This window comes from Chenopodium album, chromosome 2 (genome assembly GCF_948465745.1).
Source record: "Chenopodium album chromosome 2, dcCheAlbu1.1, whole genome shotgun sequence".
NCBI lineage: Eukaryota > Viridiplantae > Streptophyta > Magnoliopsida > Caryophyllales > Amaranthaceae > Chenopodium > Chenopodium album.
The window spans coordinates 85,301,114-85,317,071 of NC_137835.1; the positions used below are offsets into that span (position 1 = coordinate 85,301,114).

The 15,958-nt window shown below is 36.3% G+C and overlaps 2 protein-coding genes across 2 annotated transcripts; both read right to left on the reverse strand.

The window, feature by feature from the left end:
* Positions 1 to 536: 536 nt before the first annotated feature.
* Positions 537 to 1,964, reverse strand: LOC145591651 (membrane protein PM19L-like). The gene is made up of 4 exons (XM_081648167.1): positions 1,619 to 1,964; positions 1,304 to 1,523; positions 1,029 to 1,074; positions 537 to 902 (listed from the first exon to the last, which is right to left on the reverse strand). The coding sequence occupies exons 1-4, from the start codon at positions 1,743 to 1,745 to the stop codon at positions 780 to 782; spliced, it is 516 nt and encodes a 171-aa protein (XP_081504293.1). The 5' UTR covers positions 1,746 to 1,964; the 3' UTR covers positions 537 to 779.
* Positions 1,965 to 2,566: 602 nt separating this feature from the next.
* LOC145604981 (uncharacterized) lies at positions 2,567 to 9,049 on the reverse strand. The gene is made up of 8 exons (XM_081660981.1): positions 8,600 to 9,049; positions 6,545 to 6,898; positions 5,640 to 6,014; positions 5,158 to 5,364; positions 4,439 to 4,822; positions 3,767 to 4,010; positions 3,531 to 3,678; positions 2,567 to 3,419 (listed from the first exon to the last, which is right to left on the reverse strand). Exons 1-8 carry the CDS (start codon positions 8,622 to 8,624, stop codon positions 3,045 to 3,047), a joined length of 2,112 nt encoding a protein of 703 aa, XP_081517107.1. The 5' UTR covers positions 8,625 to 9,049; the 3' UTR covers positions 2,567 to 3,044.
* Positions 9,050 to 15,958: the final 6,909 nt, after the last annotated feature.

Consider the following 15,958-nt stretch of genomic DNA (forward strand, 5'->3'; position numbering starts at 1 on the left):
GGGTCCACCTTTTATGAGAGTTTTAGAATTAAATGGTGCAAACAATAAGAGACGGAGAGAGTACATTACTAGGGAACCCAAGATCAACAATATTATGCATCTTTGGCTCTTTGCTTAACATCACCCTTTGTTTAAAATTAATTCCTCAACTTGCTTTTCAAATGTCAAGTTCTACAAACTTTTACCTTTATCGTAGAAAAGATTGCTTCATGTGAAATTTTATTTAAGTTCCTTATATTGTATCTTTGAAAATAATAAGAGAAATATAATGCAAACAAAAAGGGACGGATGGAATATTATGTATGGTGTTGCAATTTTAAAAAGGGAAAACAAGTAAGCACAATTTGGGCACATACAAAAAATGATTTCCCAACAAAAAATGATCCACGGTCTTACAATTGTTGTTTATCCCTTTGCCGGTCCCAAATTATCTTATTGTGTTTTTTTGTATTAAATCATGTCGCGTCTTGAGCCAACCCAACCTATTAGCATCTTTACTTATTCTTGGCAACACTCACAAGTCACAATTGATCTCATGAAGAATTTTGTTCCACGTGTTTATTTACACGCGTATAATCGAAACATAAAATGCATAAAAATTTGAGAGGAACAAATTTATCAATTGAGAATAAACACAAGAACAATCAAACGCGATGTTGATCACACTTTATCATATACAAATATACAATGTCCATCTTTGAATTAATTCACTCTTTACATGGAAGGAAAATATTTTTTTTTAAAAAAAAAATAGCACACTTGATCAAACTTGTAACAACTTATACTCTTCCACCAAGCATCCTTCTTGTAGCCGCAGCAGTAGACTCAGCTGCAACATTGATTGCACCAGTACATAGCAATTGTGTTCCACTCACAATAATCATGATTACCTCCAAAGTCCTCTGTTTTTTATACCAAAATCAAAGCAACATTTTAGTTTTTGCTTCATTTTCTTTGAATAGGTTAATTTCATGCTAAAGCAAAAAGATCTAAAACATAAATAAAGGTAAAGATTACAAATTACTCACCAAGTTAGCACCAGTATATCCAATATCAATTTCCTTACAGGCCAATCTGCAAGAACAAAATCAAAGGTTCAGTTAATCTTCGCGTAAGACTTGGTGTGGAAGAAAAAAAAAATTGCATACTCCCTTCGTTCATAGAAGATATCCTCTTTCACTATTTGTAACATTAGACCCATATACGTACTGTTATGGTTTCTAAAGTGGACAACTTATTAGGGATCGAGGGAGTAACATTTTAATGCCAAAAATAAAAAAAAAAAATAATTACTAAGACATACCCCATGGCAAGAATAGTGAGTGCAAATGTCCCTAGAGAAGAGGTAGCAGCAGCATACAAACTAGCAACAGTCCATTGCATTACATTGAGCATTCCGAGAACTGAAGTTGTGATGCCAATAACACCGATAAGAAGAGAGAAAATGATGAAGAATCCGGTAGCCATGTTCCCCATAGGAAAGTAGATTGGGAAGATTCTTGCAGGAGTTTGTAGTACAGAAGCTGCAAGCACCAAATATGCCAAACCATATACATTGTTAGTCGCATAAAAAGTCAAAACAGAAAGAACTTTTAAAGACGAAGGGAGTACTCCTTACCTGACTCGTGGGTTTTTTCAATAGCATGATTAACAGCCCAAGCAGAAATCAGCATAATAATGAAATAGAGTACTAGATTGATAACCAAGAGCAGTAAAGCTGCTGATCGTGGGCCTTCTGAAGCCATTAGTAATTAATTAATCCTAATGATCTAGAAATTGGAAGGGAAGAAGAGTGATCTCTTTTATTCTTTTCTGGACAATTACAAGCTAAGTTTAAGGGAGATATATAGGTGCATTATTATGAGTGGTTCTTTGCTTGAATTGTTTGGCATGAAAAGGAGAATAATTGGAAGGAAACAAGAGCTGGATTGGAATAATAGTTCATTTCTTGAAATGTTTAATGTTTGTAATCCCCACTTCTTGGATAAATATGTTTACATATTTGGGTGAAGGTTTCTTTAGGTTGAAGAAAAGGTTCTAAGAGGTCCAACCTCTTGGTTTTTAGCTTTTCCTTATCTAAGGACAAAGGTTCCCCCGAGAGCTTCTTACACATATACCCGAATGCACATAGAAGTAACTGCAATCATACAAAAGCCATCAATTTTTAAGATTAATTATACATATAGAAACATGATTAATTTCATTTTCTCTGTTTCTTCATCATAAGTTATACTACGTATTTGTGAAAATTAAATTCATAAAGGAAGATTAACGAAATCAACAAACAAGAACACAAATTTTAATGTTTTCACTGAGAAGGCGAGAGGAAAGGTTTATTAAAATTGAGGATAATACGGATAACTCAATATCCTATCTATTATGGTCATTCAGTCATTGTACTCAAATGCACAACATATCTGTCATTCTTGCAATACAATACGCAAAATAATTTTGTAACTTTAAAAAAAAAAAAAAAATTAAATGTTTACAGATTCACACTAAAATCTGAAAATATTCAAGTGGAAAAGGCACAAAAAAATTCTGCTAAGAACTTTCTAGTAATCCATGAAGGAAACAGCAGGCTGCACATTTGACTTTAATTAATGAACTCTGACAATTGAAGTTGAATGTACACGGATTTTGTATTTTTAACAAATAGGGTAAAAGAAGGTAATCCCATAAAAGAGAAGAGGATGAATCAGGTGAGTAAAAAAAGGAATGACCTTAACTCATAAATCTTGTAGGCCCTTGAAAGATAATGAAAGAAACTGATCGAACCATAAGCAATTAGCAATATATACATTTTATCACAGAGATGCAGCAGGCCAACAAAACCGCAGCCTCACCGCCTCAATCGGGATATCACAATAATTGTCCATAGAAGATGAGGATTTTGATTTCCTGCTAACTAAACCTCACTGATTACCCACTTCAGCCTTAAAATGCATAGAACCCTGCAAAGCTGACTAACATGAGCCGATTCTTTGCTTTCTCCCTGAGTAAGCAAGTGTGTGGACAGTAAAATTTAACTACCACCATCCTTTTCATCTGCCTTCATGAAGATCCTCAGAGAAAACAGCAGTTCGAGATATGTTTTCATCGAAGGTGCTCAAACCAGAGTAAGGACCTGATGAGAAGATTGAGGAAGTCCCATCGGATTCAAAAGTAGTAGAAGACTGTCTAAGGTTTGGTCGCATGTTAGCAGATCCCGTGGCAGCGTCTTGATACTCAGTAACCCGTTGTACCATTTTAAGAGATTGCACCACCTCGCCCATCGTGGGCCGTTGATTTGCTTCAGGAGCAACACAAGCAGCTGCAATTGTGCAAACCCGTAAAAAATCTTCCTTAGGGTAATTTCCCTGAAGCTTCGGATCCACAAGCTCTTCTAAACGATCCTTATCTCTCAAAATTGGCCTTGCCTGTAAAAGTGCAGAACAGTAAAATTTTTGTAAATACCAACAGTCACGAATATATTCAGAGCACCCTCACCCAAGAGAGAGAGGGAGAAGCACATGAAAAACATAACTAACCCAGGTAACAAGGTTCTCCTGGCCAGCTGGCTGTGACATATCTACAGGTTTTCTACCAGTCAGCAACTCAAGAAGGACCACACCATAGCTATAGACATCACTTTTAACAAGTAAATGACCGGTCATGGCATATTCAGGGGCTACATACCTGTTGGCATCAATAAAATGCATTTCAGAAACTACAATCTTACATGAGAAATTAATATGGTAACTGCAAGAAAAAGATGGGGGCTGACCCAAAAGTTCCCATGACTCGAGTAGACAAATAAGTCTGCCTGCCTTCAGGTGCCTGTTTGGCCAAGCCAAAATCGGCAACCTTAGCATTGAAGTTATTTTCAAGAAGTATATTTGATGCCTTGAAGTCTCTGTGAATGACACATGGCTGTGAGTCTTCATGCAAGTATGCAAGTCCTCTAGCAGCATCAAGTGCAATCTTCATTCTCGCATCCCAATCCAAGGGACAATTTACCCCCAAAGGACCTGCAATAGAAGGCAGCATTTTTTAATTTAACAATTATATTATACAATCTAAAAGAACACATAATATAGACACAAAGTTCTACAATTGACTCATAAAAAAAAAAATAATAAAAAATAAAAAAAGGTTCTACAATTGACTTAAATCAGAGGTCACTGAGCGGGGCGGGGCGGGCCGAGGCCAAAACAACAACCCACTTCTTGGGCCGGGTCAGGCCAAGCTTTGGGTCGGAATTATTGTGCCCAAGCCCGCCCAAAATAGCCGGGCAGTGCAGGCTTTTCAGACCATTTTCAGGCCGGGGCAAAAAACAACTAAAAATGCATAAAAACACATTCCCAAACCAGCCCAAACAAATAAAATTTCGGGCGGGGATAAGTTTGATCAGGTCTAACTTAAATGTAAAGCTATCAAAGAGTTTTATCAAACCAACCATGAAGCCATGCCTCCAGACTTCCATTAGGAACAAGCTCATAACAAAGCAGATTTTGAGAGGCTTCACGGCTGCTATAGTAGCCCACAAGTTTCACAAGATTGCGATGGTGCAACCTGCTAAGCATATCAACCTCAACAAGGAACTCCTTATCGCCTTGAGGCCCACCATTTGTAAGCTTCTTGATTGCAACAGCTGTGCCATCACTCAAAACACCTTTGAAAACTTTGCCAAATCCACCCTCTCCAAGTATGCTGGATTTTTCAAAATTATTAGTTGCCTTTTTCAGTTCTTCATAAGTCAAAAATCTTGTACTGCTAGGGTGAGCAAGAGATCCTCCTGCTGTGCCTCCATCTGAAGTCCTTGGCCTTGATCCCAGATTCTCTATAGAAAAAAGTTATCAAATATCAATAAATACCATACCTGATTGAAACAGATAAGAAAGGAAAATAATAGGTGGTGGAAGAAATAACATATACCAGGTGCATTAAACTATATAATTATGAACAATTAATTAATTATAATATAATATAAAACAAAATAGCAATGGAGATTCGTGTGAGCTTCAGCAGACAAGATAAACAGAACCATGGGCCAAGGTGCTTAACATTGCTTTAAATCTTATAAATAGCATATCAAAGTACTATGAATTGAAAAGATATTATAAAGGGAATTGCTGCTAAGGTAGATAGAGCTAGTGTTGAGCTTGATACTCATACCTGGATCTTTCATTAATGGTTTTGGCTTCTTATGGGATGAACAAGAGCACAAAACTAGCACAAATATGACAACAATTATCAAAATTCCAGCCCCAATACTAAGGACAAGAACCAAGCTTGAGTTCTTGTTATTAGAAGCCTCTGATGGTGTAGAAGCTGAAGCCTGATGATCTGGTGTTTTCATAGGTGATGCAGCAGATAATGGGGCTGTAATTAAGAGAAAGACTAGTGTTATAACTCGTAATATACTCCAGAAGTTACATATGCAGAACAAGGAAATCCTATATGCTAAGTCAGGCAAGAAATAAAATAGACTGCTCCTCAAATAGTTTCCAAGTTACAATCAATCATCTAGATTTTCCCAAATAAAAGTGCAAAATAACAAATAAACAATAAGAAACAACTAAATGTAATGCGCCAGCAGAAAAATACAACTCAACATATACAGAGCCTAAAAAAAGAAGTATTCGCTGTATAATTACCTGGTGATGGAGCAGGAGGCTGATACCAGGTCACATTTAGAAGTTTGTAATCACCCACACCTACTATTTCAGGTATCGACACCTTATGCAACACAAGTGAGGAGTTTATAGTAGATGCGGCACCAGCTGAGAAACTGATCCCAGTATGTGGAGTAATGTCCAGTGAAATATTCAAGCTTGTCAGGGTAACCCAATAAAAATTATTCATTTGCATCTGAGGAGCACGGAGGCCAAGTGCAGAAGAGAATCCATCAAGGAAAAGACTCCAATTTGGATTTTGTGACACATTGAAAAGCAGAAGATCAACCTTAATTGGATAAACACAGTGGCAACTGGGGGTCTCTCGTTTCTGCACCATATCAGGTTTACAGCAGCCTGAAATGTAAGATTACACACCAAAGTCACAACAGATGAAATAATTAATAAATCAACGGAGGTAACTGAATTTTAATATATTTTGCTAGTTATACGTACAACACAAGAGTTAAGTTAAATGCACATATGCATAATAAACCATTACTATCACAGTCCTAGCCAAGCTATAATGCACAAGGTAGATTGGTGTCAGCATGTGAAGCGCGCAGGCAAGAAATCAACCCTGATGGACGCAAATTGCATAAGAAACATAGAGCACTGAGTGAAGTGGCAAGAAGCAATGAGAAAAGGGAAGGAACAAGAGATAATAATATAGAGTATGAGTCGAGAAACATGCAGACTACTGCGGAACAGAAAAGGTAAATGAATAAGGAATATTTCCACATATCTTTGTGCACCTCATGAAGACAATGCACTTTGTTTTGCAATTGGATGCACCTCATTGGTGCTAGGTGCAGAGGAAATCTTTTTCCGCTTTTCAAGAACAAGATGCTAACAGTGTACATAAGCTTCTAATGAAATACTCTTACTTGAAACTTCTGGAGCGAGAGATGGCATTAGGCCTTCAGCTGGTGGTACTGATCCATTATTATTCTTAGCCAAATTAGGAAATCTAGAACCGGCAGGAGGATCACTAATTGCTTGTAGTGGCTCATGTGGAGCCTGAACTGGTGCTGATGCGAGATTCCGCCTCATGTATTGTGACTTTTCCTTCTGTCCAACAAGTGGTGTATTGGCATTCGCAGCAAGAATGGGAGCTGTTAAAGGCCTTTTAGCTGCTAATACTAATGATGACTGTAATGGAGATTCATAGGATTCCGCATCAATATGGAATGCTGTACAATATGATACCAGAAGCCATATCAAAAGCTTACTTGGCATACCTGCAGTGGTCATAAACAAAATAAGACAACTTTTTAACAAAAAAAAAGTATAAACATTAAACAATTTTTGAATGACAGAATCCAATGGAGAATATGTCAACAAAGAGCATGAAACAAACTAGAACCATTAGAATAATAGAGGCATATACTGTGAGGGCATCCCTAAGATACAGAAACTAAAAGGCAAGGGGTTACCACTTGATATAATTTCTTTAAAACGTAAGGGATTAGCAACTAAAATTTTCAGATCAGGATAGTATTTTTAAGTGCAGTTAACAAGTTAAATTATTGCATTTTTTTTTAATAGAAACTCGTCAAGATTTGTGTATCAAAAACAAGGATGCATGAACATCTAATGGCTCCAGCTAGTGAGAGATGTGACCAAACAATACATTATTTTTTAATACTAGTAAAACGAATACTGCAAACCTCATGTTGCTATGGTTAGCTGTCTTTTTTAGTGTCAACTACATACCTAAAATGTCAAACTAGCAAAATACGTAGCACAAGGTTTGTTAAGCAGAAAATCTTATATCAGCATCAACTTTTTACTCTGTGAGAACTGGCAACTGAATATAATTACTTTTATGGCCTGGCAACCATATACGGAATAGTAGCTTGATTTACTCAATTCAACTAAATAAAAAAAAAAAAAAACAAAATCATCATACTTATGATGATACAAAATAAACCTTAAGCTATTGTCTTTTCTCTCCTGAATGTACTCACTGATCAAACTCTGCCCAATTTTAAAAATGTAGCACATCACATCATAAAAGACATCAGACTTCATACTTCGAAACCCAGGCTTATACAACATCAAAGGCTTCAAGCAACAAATCTTCATATAGGATCGAACCCCAAACATACCCAATTTTATTCAGTGTTCACACACCAAATTTGTATTTTAGCTCTATCTCACTCATTGCACACATACACAATATTCATCAACGGTTCTTGGCCGAACCAATCAATTGTGAATATATAAACAAGCCATCACTAATATATAGAGAGGAAAAGCAACAGAATACCAAAATTTTCAACTTTCCAATTCAACTTTCCAATCTAAGCCACCACCATTTATATCCAACGCGTCAGAAACAAAACCAATAGTAGCCTTCCACTCAGAACACGATTCACTAAACAAACTTCCACCAACAATCTGATGAACGAACAACTAAATGTATCTAACTACAGTACCCGGAGGAAGGATCCTAGAAAGTAGAAACATCATAAACTAAATCAACAAACCACCTCTAGCTCCCGATTCCTAATCACCCATTATTTCTTCATCAATTTGTACAACATTTCATACCTCACTAAACATAGAATAACCAAGAATAGAAACCTAATTCATCCTCTAATTCCAAAAATAAGATTCAAATAAAACCTCAACATCATCCACAATTGATCAAGAACTAGTAATTGAAGAATAATGAGGCACTAAATCTTAATTCCAGACAAAACCCTAAATTCCAAACCCCTAAAAACAGCTAAAATCATACAAAAAACAACAAATTCCTGCAAAATTCCCAACATTTCACAAATTCACCGACAGCAAATTTCAGCTAAACAACAAACAAAATCTAACATAAAATAATAATTAACAAATCAAAACTAAAAGACAAACCACAACAACAAAATTCCCAATAATAAAGAAATCAAATTAAACCCAAAACAAACAAAACCAAATTGAATTACCGGGAATCAATGGAAATCGCTTCATCGCCGCCGACACAAAGAAGAAATGAAGAGAGAGAAAGTAAAAGGGGGAAGAACTAAAGCAGTGTTTGGATCTGAGAAGAAGAAGAAACCCGCATCAAAAAGAAGCTTGCAAGTAAAGCAAACAAGGAGTTAGTAGTAGTAGTAATGAAGGAGTGAATAGTTGTACTAGTACTAGGAAGAGGAGCAGCAACAACCGCCATTAGAGGTGGGAGGAGAGAGAAAAATGGAGGGAAAAAAAGGACTGGTGCAAAACCATGAATCGAAAAAACGTTAGTAATGGAGAAGAAACGTTTCGAAATAGGGACGCCATAGTTAGAAAGGAAAATCGGGGGAAATGAAATCTGGGGAATCGAGGGAACTTTCAAGTTTTATTGGAGGAGAGAGAAACTAAAAAAGAGGACTCTCCTCGTGGTGTGAGGATGTACACTGTATTTAGTAATTTTTTTTTTTTTTATACAAGTAGTCAAGTATATTGAATTATCTAATTCATGTTAAAAAAATTCCAAAACTATTTTTTATGGCTGGCTAGTGGCTACACCGTACGATCAGTCATCGGGAGTTTTTCATTAATATTAGGAAAAATACACTTTATTAATCCTAACTATTGCCGATTTACTTCTAAAAATCCCAACTAAGGTTTATTTTTTAACAATCCTAACTATTATATGAGTTTTCCTCCAGCAGTCCCAAAAACCGGTTACCTGCTCAAAGGGTAAACTTTTTTTTTTTGGTTTTTAAATGCCACATGTCAGTACATGAGTGGCCTAATATTTATAAATAAATAAATAACAAAAAAAAAAAAACAGAAATCTATCTCAGTCAACCCAGCAACCCCACCGTGAAATCTCAGCCACCACAACCAATTGAAAGCCGACGACCACCTCCCTAACCTTCCGAAAACGGCCGAACCAAATCTGGGTTTAATTTATGGTGGTTGTTGTGCGAAATTGCTGCAAATCAAGGTTGAAATCGGTGCGAATCTGGGTTTTAACCTGCTGGTGTTGTTGTGTTTGGAGGTGAATGTTGCGGGGTGGTGAATGGTGGATAAGGAGGTGATTGGTGGTGCTTAATGGCAGCGCCGATGTATAGGGCGAAAAATTGTAGCGAGGTGATTGGTTTGTTGCTCTTAATTTTTCCCAATCTTCCATCTTTGTGCTGCAATTGAGGTGCAATAAGTTGAGGTGAGAGATTGAGGGGTTGTGGTGGCTGAGGGGAGCAATAAGGAAGCAAAGGGTTGTGAGCGGTGGTGGCTGGACGGTTTTGGGGCTGCTATAATTGAGGGGTGCGGTTCGTCACTGCTTTGGTTACGCCATAGCGGTGGCTGCTGCTGGCCTTGCTACTTTGGTGGTGGCAACCGCTACTTTGGTTGCGCCATTGCGGTGGGTGGAGGTTGCTCTTCGAGGGAGGATGGGTGGTTTGGGGGTGGGAGTAAGACGGCTAGGGTGGTTTTGGGGGTTGGGAGGGGACGACTGACATTTTCAGGGGTAAGGGAGATGGTTGGTCGTTTTCCGACTAGCTGGGGGTTGGCCGTGGCGTTTCAGGGTGGCGGGAGGGGAGGAGGTGGTGGCTGTTAGGGTTTTAATTTTTTAAAAAAAATTTTTAATTATAGACCAATCACGTGCTGACACGTGTATTGGTAACCTATTAAAACAAGTCATTGACTTGGTGTTGATCGGTTGGGTCTATTAGAAGCAAACTCATGTAATAGTTAGGATTGTTAAAAAATAAACCTTAGTTGGGATTTTTACAAGTAAATCGACAATAGTTGGGATTATTAAAGTGTATTTTTCCTTAATATTAATGGAATTAATCGGTCTGTGACTTTGTGTTATAAGGTTACTTTGTTAGTGTTACAGAGGTTGATCGGTCAATGTAATAAGATCAATACATATATTTTTACATAAATAGGAAAATTTACAAATTGCAGCCATTTAAAGTTCGTATTTTGCAAATTACAGCCATTAAAATTTTTTTTTGAAAATTGCAGCCCAAAAGTTCGTATAAATTGTAAATTGCAGCCCGATTTAATTTTTTCATCGGTTTACATGTTGAAAAATCTTCGTCTAAGGTTTTAGGGGTCATTTTAGCTCTTAGAGGCCTGAATTGAGCTCGGAATTAGCAAAAAATAACGTAAGTATCTCGTTTTGCGTAACAAAAATGTATCGATTTGTAGGAAACTGTAAATATGAGACACTTACGTTATTTTTTTGCTGATTCCGAGCTCAATTCGGTTCCCTAAGGCCTAAAATGACCCCTAAAACCTTAACCGAAGATTTTTCAACATGTAAACCGATGAAAAAATTGAATCGGGCTGCAATTTACAATTTATACGAACTTTTAGGCTGCAATTTGCAAAATACGAATTTTAAATGGCTGCAATTTGTAAATTTTCCACAATAAATATAACAAAAAGTTGATATTGTTTTATAGTCAACTTAAAATTTCCTTGTAAATATGTGTTAGAGAAAAATAGAAAATGCATCTAACCATTCAACGGCAGTTGGCAAGCCAGTTGAGGAAACATGCTTATATGGAATAGTCTATATGGAATTATGGAGTACTCCTTAAACCATAAATTCCCTTCAAAGTATTCCCAAGTAATGGTAGAAAATGACTACTCGTTAGGGGTGAGCGTAGCAGGGTACCCTGTAAAAATATTAGGACCCGAAACCGGAACCTGTTGCAACAGGTTCCTAAAAATAGGAACCGGAACCTGTTGCAACAGGTTCCTAAGAATTGAGAACTGGAACCGGAACCTGCAGGTTCCGGTTCCTAAACAGGGTACTTTGTCTGTCAAAGTAAGTTTAATAGTTACTTGATAAATTGTGACAAATTTATTTTTTTTTAAAAATAGATATCACAATAAAAGCTTACAACTTTAGTATAGTACTTCAAATATAACAAACTAACACTAATTGTCTAGAATTTTTAATACCATATAGGTTCCGGTTTCATGTACCCTATAGGGAACCTGTACTAACAGGGTACCCTACAGGTTCTAGATCCAAAATTTTATTACCCGGAACCGGAACCTGTTACAACAGGTTCCTAATTTTATTACCCGGAACCGAAACCTGATCAACAGGTTCCGAGTTTGGAACCTGCGGTTCCGAACAGGTTCCGATTCCATATCAGGGTACCCTGAATTTTTGCTCACCCCTACTACTCGTAGTTTTTAATATGAACCTAACCCCTAAGAAGAAACAAGCAAATTGTCACTTTCTAGGATATACAAATACAATCAAAATGTTTATACCCACTTGAAATTGAAGGGATCATTGACTAATTTGGTCACATATTCTATATTCCATGCATTTCTTCAATCTTCACTTGTATATCGTCGTTTTTAATTTCATTTATCTATAAACTAGTTGAATTGACCGGTGAAAGTAAAAATAGAACCTTTATTTTTGTAAAAATATAATTTTAAAATAGTTTTATTGCCTTTTTACTTTTTTTTTTTTTTTTTTTTTTTTGTTAGCATTAGAGTATATGACACTCTATCCAACCATTATTTACTAATACTTTGGGTGTAATTGGCTTCTCTAAGGAACTTGAGCTTAGTTGAGGTGTTTGAGAAGGCGGAGTAGTTGGTGGTTGAGGTGGTGGTGTTTTTGAACATGGTGATAGTTGGTGTGTTCGTGAGAGTGGGGTGGAAAGAAATGGCGGTGATGTAAAGGAAGAAGAAGCCATATATATATATATATATATATATATATATATATAAACCTTTAGAGTGAAGCTATTGTAAAGGTCTATTCTTTTCAGATTATTTTCAGTTCTTAATTTCCTTATCCCATAAAATATTCAGTTTAGTTCAGTTCAGTCAATCAGAAGCCCTAAGTTAATATTGTCAAATTTTCCCGTCAATTTTATTATGAAAATAATGGTGGGAATTAGTCAATTACAAAGTGGTATGTAACTTTTGTACAACTATTTGGTGTTAGCTATAGAGTGCTTTACTCAATAGCCATTAGCCACTACAAGTCTATACATGACGTACGTTTATTGGGTATTTTATTAACTTAAATCAATATTCGCCTAAGCCCTAAGCAATAGGTAACTAAATCATAGTTGGTACATACATATGTACTCCAAATTACTACTCATACCCCACCTTTCTACTAGATGGCAAGCGGTATTATATATCTTGCAAAATATAACTAACTATTTCCCAAAAAAAAAAAAAAAACCCCGGTTTAAGTCACTTAACTAATTTCCTAGTGTGGCGATAGCTCTATGTGAGTGAGCTATAGCTCGACCCTATGAGGACCTGCAGCAGGCATCGGTAATTCGGTTTTTCTAAGATAATTTATGGAATATTTTCTAAAATTATATATTTTTTTTCTATGAAGACTATTTGAGTATAATTAGGGGACAATTTAGGGGTTTTTATTAGGGTTTCCCTGCATTATAAAAGAACCTTTTAGTTGATCAATTAGATCATACCTTTTGAACTATTAGATTTAGGACTCCATGTATTATTCTCTCGTTCTTTCTCCATTATTGTGAAGAAGCTCTCGAATCCCCCACCCATGGATGTAGGCCTATTTTGACCGAATCACACATCATTGTGTTCTTTGTTTATCATCTTTATTGCTTTTCTCGTTCTTATTTTTCATTGATTTGTTCCACATTAAGCAAACACAATTACACCCTTATTTCACTACTAGAAAACAGACAAATAACGACGGAAAAAATCCGTCGGAAACACCTTGTTTTCCGTTGGAAAACCCGTTTCCGACGGAATTTCCGTCGGAACTGGTTGTCGCAAAACCCTTTGTCGGAAAATGGGCGTTTTCCGACGGAATTCAGTCCGTCAGAAGTGATTTTCAGGCCCGAAACAGTCCGTCGGAAAAATGCGACGGAAATTCTGTCGGAAATGTTTTAAAAAAACAAAAAAAAAAAAAAAGCCTCCCACCACCCCCACGGCCCACCACCATCCCACACCCCTATCCCCCTAACCTGTACCACCAGCCAACACCAGCATCAGCCCCACGGTCTCACCTCACACCAGCCCCAACCTCCACCAGCCCTTAACCCACACCAATACACCATGACCAATTTTTTACCACCACCAGCCCAAACCTCCATCCACAAAAAAATAAAATCGAAATATACCACAAATAATACGAAATTAGCACCAAATCAAATCGAAACCAATAGATCTAATTCCGAAATTAAGTAAAAAAAATAATCGAAACAGGGGAAAAAACGAAATTACAGTAAAACTAAATTAAATAAATATAAAATTATCCATAAAATTTATAACCTAATATTACAATTACTTCAAAATTTAAACATAATCAGAAATTAATAAAAAAATAAAACTAGATCTACAATCTATTCTAAATTAACCAAGATCTAAAATACTTGTGCAGTTGTGCGGTTGACGATTCTCGCGATGGTGGCTGGCTGTGCAATTGACGTTGTTGTGCGTAGCCGATGTTGTTGTTGCACGGAAGTTGTGGTGTTGTGGTCTCCGTTGTTGTTGGTTGTTGGTGATGGTGGTGTTGTTGGTTGTTGTTGGTCAAGGATAGAAGAAAGAGGGGAAAGAAGAGGAGAGAAGAAAGAGGCGAACAGAGAGAACAGAGGAAAGATGGAGAAGAAAAAAGAGGAAGGAAAATAGGCGAACCAAGAGGAGAAAGAAAGAGAAGAGAGGAAGGAAAAGAAAGGCGGACCAGGAGAGAGAAAGAGTGGAAAGAAGAGAGGGAAAGAGAAAAGGGGCGGAAGAGGAAAAGAGGGTTAGGGTTGGTATCTTTTATTTCTTTTTTTATTAAAGTAATATTCCGATGCAATATTTATCCGTCGGAAATTACCTTTTCCGACGAAATATTCCGTCGGAAAGTATAAATATTCCGACGGATTTATATTCCGTTGGGAATTTTCGACAAATTTGCGACGGATTGCTTAAATTCGTCGGAAATATATGACGGAAAAAAAATCCGTCGGAAATTTCAAAATTTCCGACGGAATTACGTGTCCGTCAGAACCAGTTCGTCGGAATTTGCCTGTTTTCTAGTAGTGTTTCCTATTAAATAGTATCTAAAGCCAGGTCTTAGGTTTTAGGTGTTTATAAATTAGTTTGATTAAATTATGCCAATGAAATTTGACATTGAGAAATTCGATAGGCAAGTGAATTTTGGCCTATGGCAATTGAAGATGAAAGCCATCTTGGTTCAAAGTGGTTGTCACAAGGCTCTTGAAGATGTATCCAAAAAAAACCTTCGGGCATACATGACGATGGATAAGAGGGAGGAGATCGATTTGAATGCTCTTTCAGCAATTCAATTATGTCTCTTTGATGATGTTTTGAGAGAGGTTGCCGAGGAGACGACTGTTGCGAGTTTGTGGTTGAAGTTGGAGTCACTTTATATGACAAAGAGCGTAACCAACAGTATACTACTCAAATCTAGACTTCATGATCTTCGTCTAGAGAAAGGTAAACCGCTTAATTAAGTCTTATTTCGATGAATTTTCTCTATTATTATGGATTTGCAAAACATCGATGTTGAGATCGATGATGAGGATATGACTATTAGATTGTTGTGTTCTTTACCGCCAACGTATAAGCACTTTCGAGATACTTTATTGTATGGTAGAGATATCAGATAATTTGAGTTTGGAGAATGTTAAGGATGCCATAACTCAGAGAGATTTAATTAATTGACGATAAGTCAGTAATCAGGGTCGTCTCCGACAATTTAGTGGCCCTGTTCTAAGACTTCTAACTATTAAAATTGGGCCCTTCAATTTTTAGAGGACTATTTTAAAAGGTTAAAAATTTTATTATTATAAAATGACACATTTTTTTAAAGTACAGTACTACAAATTATTATAGAGCTAAAATATTCATATTACTAAATTTAATATTAATTAAATAAAACAACAAACAAAAACTTTTTATTTAAAAAGTATCATCCTTCTAATATTTTTTGAAGCAAAATGCTCAATTATATTTTCATATTCAATTTAATTTTGTTTTGGAAATTAAAAAGCAAAGTCAAAGATTTAAGATGATTTTTTAGGTTTTAGTTTGGAAATGGTGGTCTTTAGAAGAAGGTGAATATGTAAGGTTTCTTTTTTTATTTATTTATTTATTTATTTTTTTTCAATTATGGGCCTCTGATTTTTGGGGGCCCTGTACCGTGTGTGAGAACTAACATGTCTAAAGACGGGCCTGAGTTGGTTAATAAATCGAATAATTCGGCTCAAAATAATGCTTTATTTGCTCATGGTGGTAATAAGAATTTTGGTAAAGGAAAAGTTTGTTACTATTGTCATGTGAAGGGTTATATCAAAGCAGAGTGTTGGAAATTAAAGAAGAAGAATGAG

Excerpts from the sequence above, each read along its gene's own strand:
- LOC145591651 (XM_081648167.1), bottom strand. The coding sequence starts at position 1,745 with ATGGCTTCAGAAGGCCCACGATCAGCAGCTTTACTGCTCTTGGTTATC. Across the intron at positions 1,524-1,618 it reads TGAAAAAACCCACGAGTCAG|CTTCTGTACTACAAACTCCT; the intron begins GTAAGGAGTACT and ends TGGTGCTTGCAG. Across the intron at positions 1,075-1,303 it reads CTCACTATTCTTGCCATGGG|ATTGGCCTGTAAGGAAATTG; the intron begins GTATGTCTTAGT and ends TTGTTCTTGCAG.
- LOC145604981 (XM_081660981.1), bottom strand. The coding sequence starts at position 8,624 with ATGAAGCGATTTCCATTGATTCCCG. Across the intron at positions 6,899-8,599 it reads GCGATTTCCATTGATTCCCG|GTATGCCAAGTAAGCTTTTG; the intron begins GTAATTCAATTT and ends TGACCACTGCAG. Across the intron at positions 3,420-3,530 it reads AGGAGAACCTTGTTACCTGG|GCAAGGCCAATTTTGAGAGA; the intron begins GTTAGTTATGTT and ends GCACTTTTACAG.